This window comes from Primulina huaijiensis, chromosome 14, assembly GCF_012295235.1.
Source record: "Primulina huaijiensis isolate GDHJ02 chromosome 14, ASM1229523v2, whole genome shotgun sequence".
NCBI classification, from domain to species: Eukaryota; Viridiplantae; Streptophyta; class Magnoliopsida; order Lamiales; family Gesneriaceae; genus Primulina; species Primulina huaijiensis.
The window spans coordinates 6,317,530-6,336,728 of NC_133319.1; the positions used below are offsets into that span (position 1 = coordinate 6,317,530).

The window sequence follows — 19,199 nt, forward strand, 5'->3', positions numbered from 1 at the left end:
GTCATTTCGATTTCTGCGAAAATTCATTCAACTTTCTGGAAAAACTTTTAGCATATAAAACATAGTACTCTTTGATACCTTCGATTTGACAGTAAAGTCGTAATTTTTGGACAAGAAACGAGTGAGTTATGATTGTTTTCGTGGGACTGCTCAAACTGCATTTTTATGAAATTGTGTTCTTGACGTGTTCTTGAAGTTTATTTGTTGCAGGCTTCGTTGGGAACCGTCGGGTGATCGCTGCTGCATTTAGGTATATGGAGTATGATTTTGAGACGAGTTTTGATGCTTCGTTTCATACCAATAGTCCTTGGTTGCATTAGAAGTCGTAAGAAACATTTGGTGTCAAAAATTTGAGTTTATGGGTTTTATTGCGTGGCGTGTGGTGAGTCGTTTCTGTGGGGACGTTTGGGACGTTTTTATGGAGTCGAGTCAGTGTCATAGCGTCCTAAGATGAGTCTTGATGTGTTATTTCACGGTCCGTATGATCGAGTTAGGAGGATTAAGCCACAAGTGTAGTGATTTCCGTCGGTTTACCATTTTCGTAGTTACACGGACCCGAAGCCGGACCTGTCACGGGGTCGGTGCCATTGTTTCTTTTGAAGTGTGAAATTTCAGAGTCTACATGGACCTAGACCCGGATGTGTACACACGGTCCGTGTCTTCACTTCATATAGGGTTTGTTTTGGGGTTCGTTGTCATGGATTTGTACGATGATTAAAAGAGGTAGAGTCCCGAGAGATTTAGGCCATCTCCAACCACAAAATCTATTTTAGTGCAAATTTTACACTAAAATAGTGCGATTTCTGCACCAAATACAACATCCATCTGCAACCCATTTACTTCAAATTTTAATACCAAAAAGAATATTCTCGAAATATTCTTTTTATTTTACATATATTAATTATTATATTTTATTTAATATATTTAAATTATGATTAAGGTTTTATTATTAGTAAATTGAAATAATAATATTTAAGTTTATAATTTTAATTATATAACATAAATTAACGTAAATTATTTAAATTGAAAAATATGAATACAAATTCAAATACAATACAGATACAACTTCAAATATAATAAGAATACAACTTTAAAAATTTGAATGACTATATTCATCCCACAAATGATCAATTAAAGCATTTTATAGTGCGAAGTGAGCATTTTTGTCTTTTATTCTTTATATAGACTGAAAAACTCTTGAAATTTGATATGCTCATCAACAGCCATTTCTACGTCCGGAGTTGGTGCTTCTCTCGCATCTTGAATGAGTGCACAGAGATCACGTTCATCTTCGATAATCATATTGTGCATTATGATACATGATTTCATTGTGTCATGTAAATGACGTTTCTTCCAATGCCACAATTGCAAATCGTGATTGAAGAACGCCAAATGCGCGTTCCACGTCTTTTCTACATGATTTTTGTTTCATTGCAAAATATTTCTTTTTCGGACCCCTTGGATCATGAATACTTTGCACAATAGTTGACCATTTTGGATAAATACCATCAGCTAAATAATATCCCATATCATATTCTTTTTGTCCAATTCTATAATGAGCAGTAGGAGCAATACCTTGTGCAAGATTGGAGAATAGATCGGACGCCTCCAAAACATTTATGTCATTATTGGATCCGGGAATACAAAAATATGCATGCCATATCCAAAGATCGTAATCAGCTACTGCTTCTAAAATGATTGTTGGAGAACCACTACGACCTGCATATTGACCCGCCCAAGCCGTGGAGCAATTTTTCCACTTTCAGTGCATACAGTCGAGACTTCCCAACATCCCCGAGAATCCTCGTTGTTCACCAATATAAAGTAGTCTGGCAACATCATTGGATGTAGGTGATCTCAAGTATTGTTCCGCAAAAACTTCCACTATAGCCCGACAAAACCGTTGCATACACTCAATTGCAGTAGATTCTCCAATTTTGATATATTCATCAGTAGCATCTGCGGGTAAAGCATATACTAGAATTCACAACGCGGCTGTCGTTTTTTGAATAGTCGATAGACCAAGCCGCCCCACACCATCATTTCGTTGTGTGAAATAAGCATCATGATTTTTTACCACAACAACGATACGAAGGAACAAATTTCGAGACATTCGAAATCGTCTTCGAAACATTGATTCATTATATGTTGGATTCTCAGCAAAGTAATCATTGAGCAAATTACGATCGGCGATTTCCCGATCACGATGGATGACTACGTGACCTCGAATTGAACCCCTGTGTGTTCCTTGCTCTTGTTGGATGATGTACGCAACAACCAACTCTTGCTCTTGAGCTATATCATTTAAAATTGCTTTTCTTTTGTTTTCAAAATGCTCAACAATATTTATACAATCGTTTTGTGTTTCATCTTCATTTTCTGATAATGAAGATGAGCTAGAAGACGATACATGAGATTGGAAATGAGAATTCATTTTCAAGATAGTGAGAATGTAAAATGTGTGGTGTGGGAAAATAGGAAAATTCGATCACATTATATAATAGTTGTTAAGGATATGACATTTGGATGGATTACATTCCTATCTACATCAGGAGCGTTGGATTAGATTTTCTATCTAGATTATTACCGTTGGATGGATTACATTCCTATCTACATCGGGACCGTTGGATTATATTTCCTATCTAGATCATGGTCGTTGGATGGATTACATTCCTATCTACATCAGGACCGTAGGATTGGATTTCTTATCTAGATTATTACCGTTGGATGAATTACATTCTTATCTACATCAGGACCGTAAGATTAGATTTCCTATCTAGATCATGGCCGTTGAATGGATCTATTCCTATCTTTATCATGACCATTGGATTAGATTTCCTATCTAGATCATATCCGTTGGATGGATTACATTCCTATCTACATCAAGACCGTAGGATTAGATTTCCTATCTAGATCATGACCGTTTGATTAGATTCCAATCCTATCTACAAAAAGACCGTTAGATCAGATTACATGTAATCTTGACCCTTTGATAAGATTACAATCTTATCGTCTTTTCAGTATAAATAAACTATATCCGGATCATAAAATCTTAACACCTACAATCTCAATCTTATTATCATTTTCCAAGCAAGCTAATGGCATCCAATGCGAGAACTGCTTCTTACAGCGTTGAAGAAGACATGATTATATGTCATGTATATCTTGACATAACACAAAATCCTATCATATGTATCAACCAATCCAAAGACCAGTTTTGGACTCGTGTCGAAGAAGCTTACAGTATCACCAAACCAAACTCTCTACAAGTACGTAACAAAAGATCACTGCAGTGTCGCATGAAAGTTGTACTCCGTCACGTTGGAAGATTAAGATGATGCATTCGTCAAATTGAAACTCTCAAACCCAGTGGTGCATCTGAAGAGGATACTATAAGTATTTTTTATATAGATTATTTTCTTTACTAGTTTAAACTCTTATACGAGTCGTGTCTTTTCGTGCAGTTCAATAGAGCAAAAGATCTGTTCATGCAAGATTCTAATTATAGTAAAAGATTCAAATTTGATCATGTGTGGCCTATTATGAAAGATATTGAAAAATTCTCCAGTGACATCAATCCATCGAGTTCAGTTCCTAAAATTCATGTCACAAACTTGGATTCGTCACAATCAGAAGCTCAGACACCAGAGACTCCAATATCAGGTTCTCCTGGATTGCATTCATTTTCAATTAATTTAAGCAGTGATGAAAATGCAGGTGGCACTTCATCCGGGCGACCTATTGGAGTTAAAAAAGCTAAATTAAAGAAGAAAAAAAATGATAATATTTCAGAATTATTATCTACGATGAAACAAGGGCATCACAATCTTATAAATATACTAGAAAAGGGCTCCACCGAACTTCAACAACATTATGATTTTCAAATGCTAAAATTGCAAAATGATAAATTGAAATTGAAAAATCAACAAAAGAAAATTGAAACTCGACAACAAGAAATGGCATTGGCTGCCCTTCAAGAGGAGAATAGAGTTCTGTACATGGATTTAAGCACAATTGGCGATCCAGAAATGCGTGAAATAATTCGAATTGAACGAGCAAAAATTATGCGAAAAAGAGAATGACACAGACAACAAGAAGTTGACACGTTTGGAAAATATTTGGGTGATTTTGGAGGATCCGGATCAAATTTACCATATTATTGATTATCTAGTTTGTTTATCTTCTAAATGTATTTTTCTTTCGATTATTGTCTTTACATTTGCATTTGTATTTGAATCATGTGTTTCAAGTTATATTTGTATTTCAATTATTTTTTTCAATTTAGTTATGAATTGTATTGTTATATTAATTTTTTATATTTATATTAAATTATATTAATTAAAAACCATTAAATCGAATTAGTTTTTAAATATTAATAATTAACATATATAAATAAATATTTTAAAAATCAACAATTATTTTTTTAAAATTTTTATGATTAAATATCTAATTATTAAAATAATAAAATTAATATTATAATATTATTTAAATAATATTTATAATTTTTAATACAAATATGTATAATAAATACAAATTAAAAAAATTAAAAAATTAAATAAAAAAAAAAAGAAGACCGGGGCTGCGCTATTTTGGTGAAATAGCGCAGCCCCCATTGGAGGATTTAATTCTGCACCAAAATGGTGTTTTACACTATTTTGGTGCAGCTTAGGAGATGTTCTTAAAACGTCATAAGGAAAATTTGTCATTTTTGGGTGTGAGCATGACTAATATCTAGTCCAAAACGATGTCTTATGAACATCAGACTCTTTCACTTTCAACTGATGGTATCTAGAACGAAGATCAATCTTCGAAAATATCGATGCTCCTTGCAATTAATCAAATAAATATTCAATTCTTGGTAGAGGATATTTATTCTTGATAGTACTCTATTGAGCTCTCGATAATCAATACAGAGTCGCATACTACCATCGTTCTTCTTCACAAACAATACCGGTGCGTCCCACGGAGAATAACTAGGGCGAATAAAACCCTTGTATAGCAATTCTTGGATTTGATATTTTAATTATTACATTTCAACGGGTGCTAGACGATAAGGTGCTTTGGAAATGGGTACAGTACCCGACATCAACTCAATAGAAAATTCCACCTCACGGTCAGGTGGATTGCAAGAAACGTTTTCAGGAAAGACACTAGGAAAGTCTCTGACAATATCAACATCCTCCAACTTCTGACTGATAAGAGCATGTGCGGTAGTGACACATGCTAGAAAAGCTTGGCATCCTCACCTCATAAGCTTCTTCGCACACAAACAAGAGATAATGTGTGGCATTTGTTTGTTCCTCGCCGCCTCAAAGATAAAAGATTTCCCACTAAGCGGTCGACAAAAATCTATCGAAGCTCCATTCGTTGATAACCAGTCCATACCAATAATGATGTCAAATTCAGGCGTAGGGAGTACGATAAGATCTGCCCGAACCACATCTTTAAATAAACGAAGCTCCAGATTCTTCACAATACTAGACGTGATCATTTGATCACCGGAAGGAATAGAAACCTTGAAACCCAATCCCATATCCTCAAGTGTAATATTCAGTCGCTTAACGAAAGTCTCGGATATGAAAGAGTGTGTAGCTCCCGAATCTAGTAATGCATAGGTAGCTACACCTAGAATGAATATCGTCTCTGTGTCGAAAACGTTTTAGATTATTCGTGTTGAAGCTTAAGGAATTTGTATCATTAATTTCTCAAAAATTCATGAAAATGATTGATTGGATCCTATTGTTCCTAGAAAGATTCATAATTTCCCACTTATAATTTCTGATTAATTGCATTTTGACCCTTCAATTCTTCGAAATTTGCATTTTTTTCCAAAATTTTCGTAAATTGCATAGTAGTCTTTCCAAAAATTTGAAAATTCCTAATCATGCCCTTGGTTTCTAATCTTCCTCAATTTAAGCCCTAAAACTTTCATTTGGAATTATTACATCCTTTACATAAATTAAGGCTCAAAAATCAAGTCCAATTTCTATGGTTTCTAACATCATTCCTTAATTCCAATTAATGTAGAGCATACAACCTAATTTCCACTATGTTATCCTTAATCCCAAATCAATTCTAATAACCAATTTAACATTTCATGCAATAAAGGCAATATAAAAACGTTAAATAACTAGGTTACCGGTGATAAGGGTCGTGTATGCCTCCTCTTCAGCCTCCTCGGGATGCATAACATAAGCTCGTCTCACAGTTGGTGCATTCTTCTTTGGGCAATCAACAGCCTTATGCCCTTCCTCCTTGCATATGAAGCATCTAAAAGATCCCCACATGCACTTGTCGTAATGTAAGCGATTGCACTCCTTGCATGATAGCCTCTCTGCAGGTTTTGGTGCTCTAGGTTGTGGGGGCTTTGGTGGTCCTGACTTCTTTACTTGACCTTAGGGCTTTTGCTGCCCTTGAGGTCTATGAGGCCTCATATATGGCTTCTTATTTGACTGAGATTGATGCTGGTATTGCTGTATTTTACGATGCATCTCAAAATCAATCTCTTTCAAAGCTTGCTCGGTTTGAAATTCATAGGCAGTGGCAGCAGCATAATCCAAGGAACACATCATCATCACGTCACGACGTATAGTAGGTCGTAGACCATCTAGAAAGTGCCTCATCTTCTCAGCGGAATCCTTAGAAATAAGGGGTACAAAGTGACAACCCCTATCAAACTTTCTCACAAACTCAGCCACAGTAGTGTCTCCCTGACGGAGAGTCATAAATTCCCTCTTCAATCATCCTCGGACGTCAGCTGTGAAGTACTTCTCATAGAATATTTCCTTGAATCGAGCCCAAGTAAAAGTAGCGTGATTAATACCATGCTCAGCTCCTTCCCACCATAGAGAAGCATCATCCCTAAACATATAAGTGGAACACCTCACGTGTTCAGCATCTCCCATATTCAAATAGCGAAAATGCACCTCAAGTGCACGAATCCAAGCCTCAGCAGCAAATGGGTCGGTGGTTCCAGAAAATTCCTTTGGCACTAGCCTTCGGAACTGATCATAGATATCGTGCTGTGGCCTAGGAGCCTGCTGAAATTGCTGCTCAAAGAAACGAGCCATGCCCTCCAGTGCATGCGTGGCAGCATCCCTATTAGGAGGCGAGGGTGTATTAACATGACGATCCTCAACATTCTCGGCTTGCCTATCAATACTAGGTGCGCGTTTAGGAGGCATTATATCTGAACGTTTTCCAAATTCTAACGTAACCAACATTCATTTAAACCTAAGTTTTCTAATCATGCAACATATACTAATCCATTTTTGAGCAATTTTAAGCATATAAAACATATTTTCTCAAAAAGCCATTAAACATGTGACGTAAACATATAATTCATATAATCATGCAGGTATCAATATAAAAGTAATATAAAGCATACTTACAAATTTGAGGCTTGAGACTGAGCTTCCCGGCACTGACGGTGGCACAACCCTTTATAGGAACATTACTCTGATACCAACTGAAACGTCCACTACTCGTTTTCTTAAAAAGTACTAGAATTTTTTTTTTATCCTAGTAGTCCGGCCGACATACATATATATATATATATACTTAAAATATTTTGACACAATTTTGAAAATAAAACATCCAACTATAATTGAAAATCCAAAAGAAATAGTTCAAAAGATAAAATCGTCAAACGTTTGCAAACCCTAACTTAGCAATAAAGCTAAATCTAGCATCCTCTCAAAAACCACTAAAATGCATAATAAAAGTCGTAAAAATCTTTAACATAAACTTTTAAATCATAATTGCGGAAAACTAGCGCTGGTCCTTGGGTTATGAGCACCTTCAGTCCAGCAAGATCAACCATCAAGACCTCCACTAGCATCAACATCATACTCACCTGCATCGATCACACCTAGTGAGTCTAAAAACTCAGCAAACCATAATCTTGATAACAAATAATACATATACAATCACATACAACAGTGAAAATATTTTTACGCAAAATAACATTTTATAATCATGCATAAACTTAAACATTTTCATATCATCATTAACATATTCATATTCATCATATACATATATGTATTCATTTCGTTGAATTCAGATCGTTAATTGTGACTTTCGTATCCGTATTAGGGGGCGATGGATCCATCTATATGTAACCACAGTACTGGACGGTAGGGACATCAGCGACACTCTCACCCGTCAACTGAGCCTTGGCCTTACGTATTCACATATCATCGTATTCGTACTAGTCACAATTACTTCACTTTCTTCAACATTTCATATTTTCATCACTTTATAAAATTCATGCATTTAATAATCGTTTTTCTTTTAAACCAAGCATGCGAAATATCTTTTAACGTTAACGTTTCATCATAAAATTTCATAAACATTTAAAATAATCATTTTAACATATAAAACAGCATTCAGGACACTGCCATGACGTTTACTATTTTCATTTGAAAAATGATCGTTTTACTCATAGACGTAAAATTTCACGATTTTGAATTTTTTCTTATTTCCGTTGACTCTAGACCATCCCAAATAATTATTTAAGCTTAAATTAAATTTCTCATATTTTTATTTAGCTTAAATTCGAGGTTTCTAATTATTTCATAATTATTAATTCGTAGAGCGTTTAATTCCCAAATTAATTCAAACTTTATTATAAAATTCCCAAATTTTAAACATAGATTTTTTATATTTAATTAGCCTTCGTGGACCATAATTCGGCCCCCGTTGAACCACGTTTCAAACCTTAGCCATTTAAACCCTAAGTTCGAACCATATACGTAACCCTCAAACCATCTCCCTTTTTTCACGAGCCGCACCGGAGTCACCCCAAGCCAAGCCCTTCCCAGACCCTCTATGGACCCACTGGACCCCTAGGACTCGACCCTAGCCCGAGCCAAAGCCACCTATATCAGAAGAAAGATGTGGCCTAGAACCATATGTACACTAGGACTCTTGTAACTTAGCTAGAACCTTAACCATCGAGCCAGCCCTTGACCCAACCCCTCGTGAACCCTCTCAAGACCCTAGAGACCTAGTCTAGACCATCCCTAACCACCCTGGCCTAGCCACAAGTCCCTGCGCACAGCTACATCCCTAACCACCCAGGCCGAGCCACAAGTCCCTGCGCACTGTGCTTGAGTCCTAGCGTGGCTAGGACTCTTCTCCTAACCCAACCATGTCCCAGCCCAGCCTTGGTCGCGCCAAAGGCAAGCCATGCACCATGGTTGCCCTCAACCGAGCCTTAAGACACAAAACATGCGATATTAGGTTCCATCTTATTCCAGCTTCGGGTGCAGCTTAGCATGTGCATCCTAGGACCCTTAACTCGTGTAAAAACGACTCATAAACAATCCTTAATCATGGCAGCCCCTTCATGTAAATAATTCTCAAGTTTTGGATCAAAAATCATGCTTTGAACCCATGTGTATGCATAAAAACGAAAATAATAAAAGGGATACTTGTTTTACATGCAAATCATATTCAAATACATATTTAGGGTGTGATAGATGAGAAAAAGAAGAATTATGGCGTGCTTTTGCGTATTTTACGCACGAAAATCCGTTGACGGTGAGAAGAACGACGACGAGAAAATCTTGGCTGAAATCCCTTGAAAAATTCGAAGCTTTTCCCTTGAAAATACGTGTGTGCCGTGTGATATTTGAGGGGAAAAGGAGTTTTGTGAGTTTAGGGGTGAGGGGCGTGTAGTTTATAAATTAATGGATAGAGTTTTGGGCTTAATTTTAGATAATAAAACTTGCAAGCAAGCTTGGGCAATTAGTATGCTACAATAGGCCCAATAAGCCCAAAAGTGCCTTTAAGAATTATTTTGTTTAGGAAAGTTCGTGAAATTATTAGCCGAGTTGTCAAAACGTTCGTATTTTTGTTGAAAATCGAATACCGATAAAAATTATGTCTCGGTGTATAAAATCTTCTCAAAACTCCTTATTCTCAAAAATAACAAAAAGCATCAACTTTATTTTAAATAATTAAAAACAATTATTTAATAAAAATATTTTCCATTTTTCAGCCCTCAGTCTCTGTTCCTCGATCGCAACTCGAATAACCTTTAAAAATATATTTTAATACATTCAAGTAGAAAACTACTTAAAAATCATATCAACATATCAAACATAATTAATTTAACAATTAAAATCATTTAATTAGATATTTCTCATTTTCCCTATATTTGCATGCAGTTGGATTACGTCGTCTTAATTTTTTGGACCTTGCACTAAGAATGATATATTTGTAGGAAAATGTTATCTGGAAAAAAGCCTTTTCAAACTAAATGCAATGAATGTACTCTGTAACATTGAAAGCAATATAAGTACAAATTTTATTTACTTGGTTGAGCCGTGTGATTTATGGCATGATCGTTTGGGTCATGTAAGTTATAATTCACTACGTAAGCTAGTAAATTTAAATGTATTGCATTCAATTGACGTAAACAAAAAACATAAATGTGAGATTTGTGTAGAGGAAAAATTTACAAAGGCCTCGTTTCTATCCGTGGAAAGAAATACAACTCCTCTAGAGTTAATTCACATTGATTTATGTGATCTGAAGTTTATGCAAACTAGAGGAGGAAAAAAGTATTTCATTACTTTCATTGATGATGTCACAAGGTATTGTTATGTCTATTTGCTACGTAGCAAAGATGAGACTTTCAAAGTGTTTAAACACTATAAAAATGATGTTGAAAACCAATTGACTAAACGAATAAAAATTATCCGCACTGATAGAGGTGGATAATATGGAGCACCATTTGATGAATTTTGTAGCGAAAGTGGCATTATTCATCAAAATACTGCACCATATTCACCACAATCAAATGGTATTGCTGAAAAAAAAATCGCACTCTCGAAGAAATGATGAACACAATGTTATTGAGTTCAAGATTACCCCAAAACTTGTGGGGAGATGCAATCCTTTCAGCCAACTACATTCTTAATAAAATACCACACAAAGTTAAGGACAAAACTCCTTACGAATTATGGAAAGGCCACAAGCCTTCCTACAAATATTTAAAAGATTGGAGGTGTTTGGCAAGAGTTGAAGTGTCAAAACCAAAACAAATAAAAATTAAGTCTAAGACAATAGATTGTATATTTATTGGATATGCTAATAATAGTAGTGCTGTAATGCCAGAAATTTAAAAAAAATTGAAAAAAAAAGTTACCGTTCATGAGATCACTATTCAAGCGCTGCGGTGCTAGAATAGTAGCGCCTAGGCCCTAGAGCTGCTGCAATTTTGGCGCTACGGTGCTAGAAAGTGGAGCTGATGCGCTACAGAATCGAAAAATCAATATGTAAACCTACATTCACCTCCACCAATTATTTTCCTCCTCCTTCACGCAAACCCTTATCCATCTCCTCTCCATTTTCGTACTTCTTCCTCATTTTATGGGTGATTCGCTAAAGAAAAATATGAAATGAAGATAGATTTGTGATCCTCTCATCACGGGCTTCAACATGATGTAAGTATTTCCGAATTTTATTCAAGTTTGGAAATTAGTTGAAATTGAAAATTGATATTTGAGTTGATATTTGAGATATTAAGATGTTGAAGATGTTTTATTTGAGTTGACTTGAATTTAAAAAGGATATGAGAATGGTTTCTTGTTTATGAGCAAAGAACATTTTTTACACCTTCTGTATTTCGTGTATATGAGACATTTATGTTTAGATTTTGGAATTAGGGTCTTCATCAAACTTGTAGATCATTGAGTTAAATTCGATTTGGTTCTTGAATCACTCAATTCCAGGAAAAATTGAAAGAGTTATGTGATTTTTACTAAAATTAGTCTGGAATTCCGAGTTAGTGCAGATTTGTGTACATGCCTTCTATTTATTCGAATTCTAGGATTTTTTGGTTGGGATTCTAGATTTGATGTTCGAATGAAAGTTATAGAACATTGTTTTGTCTTCGAAATGATACCAAATTGGCTTGATTCCATTGGATATTGAGGAAGTTATGCTCAAAATACTAAAATGTGCCAAAAATGTATTGACACAGAATTCGTGGGAATTATGTTGTATATTTCAGATTATGAACGACAGGGAAAATTACCTTATTTGACAAAACTTTATGAAGAATAATTTTTGGGCTTTGAGTTTTCTTGCATATCTAATTTACGGGTCTTGATTCAAAGCAGTATTGAATTAATTATGAATTTTGTATAGAAAATGCTCTGTTTAATAAATGATCTGAATTCTTGACTTATAGTAGACTTCAGGGGTTCAATACTTCTCAACTACACCTTTCGATCTCGTTTTGGTAATATTGGAAAGATATGTTACGGTTGTAACATACGAGGTAAAAGTATCATTTTTATTTTAAATTCAAAATTCTATGGCTTGATTAATTACTTGTGATTTATTGATGATTGTTGTCTTCAGATGAGTTTATTATAATATCGAGATGATGATATTGATTTGCATAATTACATTGCATATTGAGCTACTTTTCGATTCAGATTCGATATGACGGAGGTCGCCTTGATTTATTGATTTGTTGGACATATGGGGCTATAGTTGAGTTGGCATAGTGTATGCGGAGGTCGCTGCTATGGCCTGAACACTCTCTATAGGCGCACCATAGTCCTGGGATTGTAGAACACAGGGGATTGTAGAACACAGCACCCCACCCGAGCGACTGTGTCGGTGGATGTTGCTGGGGGATTCTCTTCCTGGATATGTTATTGCTCAAGAGATCATCTTACCGCCTTATGTAGAAATCGTCATTTTAATTCTCATATGTTATTGATTGTATCATACTGGGTTTATACTCACCGGCACGTCGGCTACCTCTTGTTTTCATGTGCTTGACAGTAGGTGATGTGAGGCTTGGGATGCCAGAGTCCCGCTCCAGGCGAGGAGGTACGAGTTAGAGTGGGATTCTCGGGTCTTAGGAGCTATTTGATGATGTTTAAATTACTTTGGCTCACTATTTTATTTTGGCATGTTAAAACTTATATTTCAAACATTTGAGATCTTTAAATTATTTTGACTATGTTTATGTCGGTTTGTGAACCACAGATTATGTGTTTTACTGAATCGTTTGGTTTGTTACATTTATAATTATTAATATTAGATGTTAGACCCGGGGCCCCACAAGTGCATATCGATTTTTGGTACATAAATCTGAAATAAGCGATGTGCACGAACAAACAATTATTGAATCAAGGAATGATGTCTTCTTTGAAACAAAATTTCCTTATAGAGAAATAAGTTCTCGAAAAATAACTTATGAAACTACGAGCGTTAGAGTTCAAGAAGAATAACAAGAACCACGACGTAGTAAGAGGGCTAAAACAGCAAAGACCTTTGGCCCTGATTTTCTAACTTATATGTTGGAAAATGAACTAATGACGGTTAGTCAAGCACTATCAAGTCCTGAAGCCTCCTTTTGGAAGGAGGCAATGAATAATGAGATAGAATCTATCTTACAAAATCATACATGGGAGTTGGTTGACCTCTCTCTGAGAAATAAATCATTAGAATGCAAGTGGATTCTTAAAAAGTAATACAAGACCGATTGATCTATTGAAAAATATAAGGCTAGATTAGTAGCCAAAGGATATAGACAAATGGAAGGTCTTGATTATTTTGATACATACTCGTCAGTGACGAGAATAACATCTATTCAAGTATTGATAGCAATTGCAGCATTACACAATATAGAAATGCATCAAATGGATGTGAAAACAGCATTCCTCAATGGGAAACTTGAGAAAGAAATATATATGGAACAATCCGAGGGGTATATAGTTCCTGGACAAGAGAAAAAAGGTGTGTAGACTCGTTAAGTCATTATATGGGCTTAAACAAGCGCCAAAACAATGACATGAAAAATTCGACAAAACTATGTTATCGAATGACTTCAAAATTAACGACTGTGATAAATGTATTTACATCAGGCACACCTGAAGCATATGTGATAGTATGCTTGTACATTGATGATATATTAATCGTGGGAAGCAATATTAATATCATCAAGACTACTAAGAAGATGTTAACAAAAAACTTCGATATGAAAGATATGGGAGAAGTAGATGTCATTTTGGAAATAAAAGTTACCAAAACATCGGAAGGACGTGTTTTGTCACAATCTCACTATGTTGAGAAAATATTGGAAAAATATAATGCGAATGATATGTCATTGATCAAAACACCCGTAGGTCCAAGTTTGCATCTTTACAAAAATAAAGGTGAACCCATATCTCAATTAGAGTATTCGTAGATCATAGGCAGTTTGATGTATCTCATGAATTGCACTCGTCCAGATATTGCTTATGTTGTCAACAAACTTAGCAGATTTACGAGTAATCCTAGTAATGATCATTGGAAGGCATTAATAAGGGTACTTAAATATTTAAGATACACCTAAAATTATGGATTACAATATACGAGATATCCCGCGGTCTTAGAAGGTTATAGTGATGCAAATTGGATATCTGACATAAATGATTCAAAATCTACAAGTGGTTACGTATTTACCACTGCTAGTGGGGCTATATCATGGAAGTCTTCTAAGCAAACTTGCATTGCTCGATCCACAATGAAATCGGAATTTATAGCTTTAGACAACGATGGAGAAGAAGCCGAGTGGCTTCGAAATTTCTTAGAAGAAATCCTTTGTTGAAATAAGCCAGTGTCCTCAATAATAATTCATTGTGATAGTCAATCATCAATTGGAAGGACAATAAGTCTCGACACATCTGTCTTTGACATAATATCATACGACAATTGATCTCTAATGACATTATCTCCATTGATTATGTAAAATCAAAGGAGATCTCGTGGATCCACTTACAAAAGGTATACCGAGAGATCAAATGAATTGTCTATCGAGAGAAATGGGATTAGAACCCCAAAATTAAATCTTGTAGTGGTTACCAACCTAGTTGATTTGAGATCCCAAGATCTAGGTTCAAAAGAGATAACTAAATAACGAGATTTGTAGAAACACCTTGGAGAAATCTCCAACATATTCCTATTATAAAAAGTGTTGCCCACAAAGGGGTATGAGGCTATGTTTTACCTTTAATGATTCCTAAGATATACTAATACGTATGTTGGAGTATAGTGGGATAATCTCTCAGGATATCACCAACGTAAGTGCGAAGTGTGGCTGCTTCAAAAAATGGAAAACACTCGTGAAACCAAGTGATGTCCATGGCCGAAATGGACACAAGTGTTAGAACATAATGAAATGTTAGAAATATTATTGTGTGAATATAATTGTCTTGGTTTAAACAAAACGGCGAATAGTTCAAGGCATCACATCCACTAATTGCCGAGTAAATCCGATTATATCTTACCAAGGAAGGTTCAAAGCCAAAAGCCACCTATCCTGATGCAATAATCTTTCGCTGGAACGCTATTTGTCGAGTCAGCATGGTCACATGCATTAATTTTCATTCATGTGGGGGATTGTTAGAAAAATGAGTTATGTATTAATTTAGAATCGATAAAATAATTCGAACGAGCTACGTAGCGAAAAGAATTATTCGTTCGAATTATTTCTCGATTACTAATTATGGGCCAAATCTTTTTTTTAAATTAAAGGGTGCCACTTTTTTTTGGAAAGGGTCCATCACTTTATTCAAGTTTTTTCACCTTTTATAAATAGGACCTTCCACATTTCATTCATTGCCTCAAATTCTCTTCTTCTCCTCTCTCTAATTTAGTTTTATATGCGAATTTTTAAGCATTAGCGCTTAAAGTTCAAATTTTCAGGATATAAAATCTTGAGTTTGAATTTTCTAAGCTTATACGCTTAAATTCGAACTTTGGAACTAAATTTGAGAGTTGTCTTCTAGTTTTGAGTTTTTTAAGCATTTGCACTTAAATCCAAGTTTTGCAAGATTTAAACTCTTGTAATTGAATTTTTAATTTTAACGCTTAGAATTCGAAATTAGAAAGTTTGCATACTATCTTGATAGCGTTCTAAACATTTCAAGTTCATGTGACTTTAAAATTTGTAGTGCTATTATTTTAAAACCGTGGTCGTTGTATCTTAGGAAACGAATCGCCAACAACCGTGAACATTGGGACGGGCAATATCGTTTTAAGAAAAAAGAGTCAAACTCTTGCATCGACTATTTTATTTTAACCATCTGGTTCACCCATTTCTATTCCGAGATTTCCGAAGACAAAACAAAAGAATATCATAGCATCAAATGCACTGTATTAAATTGTCGAATTTATCATCAAATAATCATTTGCAAAGAAAAAATTGTTTACACTCTCGTGAATTATCAATAGTTCATTCGCATAATCACATTCTTGATTGTTCATCTTCAATGTCTTTGATTCTTTGGTTTATACAATTTTCACCACAAAAGACTAGACTAATGCTCTCGATAAATGCACTACAACAAAAACGCTAAAAGACAACGGATTTTATCCGTTGTCGTAGGCTATTTAAAATTGTTGTAATTAAGGGTGTTGTTGAAAGTGTGTTCAACGACAACGGTTTAAAACCATTGTAGTAGCTATCATATTGCGATGGTTTTTCAATTAGGTTTATGATATGGTTTCCATCGCTTATTAGCGACGGTTTAAGATATACCGTCGCTAAAATTAGTGACGGTTTTTGACTAAGCCATCGCTAATTAGCGACGATTTTTGACAATTAGCGGCGGTTTAGAGAAACACAGTCATTAATTAACGACGGTTTATCATAATTCGTCGCTAATCTTTTACGTAAAATAAAAAAATTACTTTTATAATTTAATAAATCTACCAAAAAAACTTATAATCTGACTAAGCTAATAATATTCATGATGTTAACTAACACTTACAAATTTACCAAGAATTGAAGTGAAAAAACTTACCCTAAATTGAAACTGAAACCGTCTGAGAGAGAATAATTTATCGTATGGGGGAATGGACCGAAAACGCGGATATTTATAGACAATTTGCGACGGTTTTTTGTTAAACCGTCACTATTAGCGACGGTTTAACCTAAAACCGTCGCTATTAGCATCGGTTGTTTAATAAACTGTTGCTATTAGCGACAGTTAAACTAAAGTCGTCGCTAGTAGCGACGGTTGTTTAATAAATTAATAGCGACGGTTTAACCTAAAGCCGTCGCTATTAGCATCGGTTGTTTAATAAACCGTTGCTATTAGCGACGGTTAAGCTAAAGTCGTCGCTAGTAGCGACGAGTGTTTAATAAATTGTCGCTATTAGCGACGGTTTAGCAAAAATCGTCGCTATTAGCCACGATTTTTGTTAAAACCGTCGCTATTTTAAAAATTGCGACGGTTTTATTTTAACGACGGTTTTACTAAAATTGCGACGGTTTTATTTTAGCGACGATTTAAGTAAAACCGTCGCTAAATATAGCAACAATTTAAGATAACCGTTGTTTGTCCAAAAAACACACTAAACTGTTGTCGTTTGTCCAAAAAAACACGCTAATGGACAACAGTTTATAAAACCGTTGTCTTTGACCCTGAAAAAAATGCTAAAAGACAACGGTTTTTAAAAAAATGTTGTCTATGAGCGGGGTTTTTTAGGCTACGACAACGGTTTTTGTTGAAACCGTTGTTAAAAAGAAAAAATACAACGGTTTAAATAAAAAAACCGTTGTCTTTGATGTGTTGTTGAAGGCATATTTTCTTGTAGTGATGGTTGTTACTTATTGTTCGACATTGAATTATGACATTATATTTTATCTGTATACACATACAAGCTGCATAGATAAAGTCCTTTAATATACGGTACCATGAGATCTGTCTCGCAACGTAAGATCATGAAACTCATTAGAAAGTGTACTGTATATTGTAAACATGTTCCTGGTCGAATCAGCCGCCCAAAATAAGGATAAAAGTTGCTTGACCTTGAGACTAGCATCTGTGATGTAAACGTCATGTTTCATTGGCAAGGACATGGAAATGTCCATTCACACAGATGAGTGATCATATGATGATGCACTGAACAACCCTCCCTCAGACTGTCCAATTGGTTCTCAGTTATCGAGTGGAATAGTCCACGGTTATGGTTGTACACCATTAGTCCTTTGATCCAGGACAATGTAGGGGCTATATGTACTAGCATGCACTTTGATCCATCACTACAAGAAAAATTAGCTTTAATAACACATCTACGACAACGGTTTTTATTAAAACCGTTGTCTTTTTACCTTTAACAACGGTTTTAATAAAAACCGTTGTCGTAGCCTAAAAAAATCCGCTCAAAGACAACAGTTTCTTTAAAACCGTTGTCTTTGATATATCTACGACAACGGTTTTTAAACACTGTTGTCTATGAGCGTTTTATTTTTGACTACGACAACGGTTTTTAAAAACCGTTGTCTATGAGCGTTTTTTTTTCGCTACGACAACGGTTTTAAAACTGTTGTCTATTAGCGTTTTTTTTTTTAGCTACGACAACAGTTTATAAAAAACCGTTGTGTTTCAACTTGGTTTTCGACCGTATAAGTTAAATCTGTCGCTAAATTAGCGACGGTTATACTATACCGTCCCTAATTTAAATTTTGCGACGGTTAATGTATAACCGTCGTAAAATTTAGCGACGGTTTAAAGTAAAACCGTCGCCGATGTAAAGATAGCGACGATTTTACAATAACTCTCGCTAAATTTAGCGACGGTGGTTTTTAACCGTCGCTAATTTTAGCGACAGTTTTGGTAATACCGTCGCTGATCTTAAATCAGCGACGGTTTATACCTAACAGTCGATATATTTAGCGACGGTTTTTTAATATACGTCGCTAAATATAGCGACAGTTCTTGAAAAGCGTCGCAAATTTAAATCGGCGACAGTTAGAAAATTAACCGTCGCAATTTGCGACGGTTAAAGTCAAAACTGTCGCAAACTGTCTATAAATATCCCAACCCTCGGTCCATTTTCTACCATACCACTTCACAACACTTAAAATTTTTCTCCCTTACACAATTTTAGTTTCGATTTTCTCTTTAAAATTTAATAAATTTTTAAAATAAAAAATATAGTATTTTCGACGATAAATCAAAAATATAGTTTGCATATTAGATTGTAAGTTTTTTTTATATTTATTAAAATATTAAAAGTGAAAATTTTTTTTATTTTACTGCATAAAGTAGCGACGGAAATCATACAAAACCGTCGCTAAAATTAGCGACGAAGTTTATAAACCACTGTCGCTAAATGTAGCGACGGTGTATGAAACCGTCGCTATTTAGCGACAGTTTAAATTACTACCGTCGCTAATT

General features: G+C 35.0%; 2 protein-coding genes across 2 annotated transcripts; one reads left to right on the forward strand and one right to left on the reverse strand.

Moving 5' to 3' along the window:
• Positions 1-1,333: 1,333 nt before the first annotated feature.
• On the reverse strand, positions 1,334-2,434 carry LOC140957934 (uncharacterized). The gene is made up of 3 exons (XM_073415357.1): positions 2,038-2,434; positions 1,774-1,959; positions 1,334-1,719 (listed from the first exon to the last, which is right to left on the reverse strand). Exons 1-3 carry the CDS (start codon positions 2,432-2,434, stop codon positions 1,334-1,336), a joined length of 969 nt encoding a protein of 322 aa, XP_073271458.1.
• Positions 2,435-3,098: 664 nt separating this feature from the next.
• LOC140957936 (uncharacterized) lies at positions 3,099-4,082 on the forward strand. Its single transcript, XM_073415358.1, has 2 exons — positions 3,099-3,269; positions 3,465-4,082. Exons 1-2 carry the CDS (start codon positions 3,099-3,101, stop codon positions 4,080-4,082), a joined length of 789 nt encoding a protein of 262 aa, XP_073271459.1.
• Positions 4,083-19,199: the final 15,117 nt, after the last annotated feature.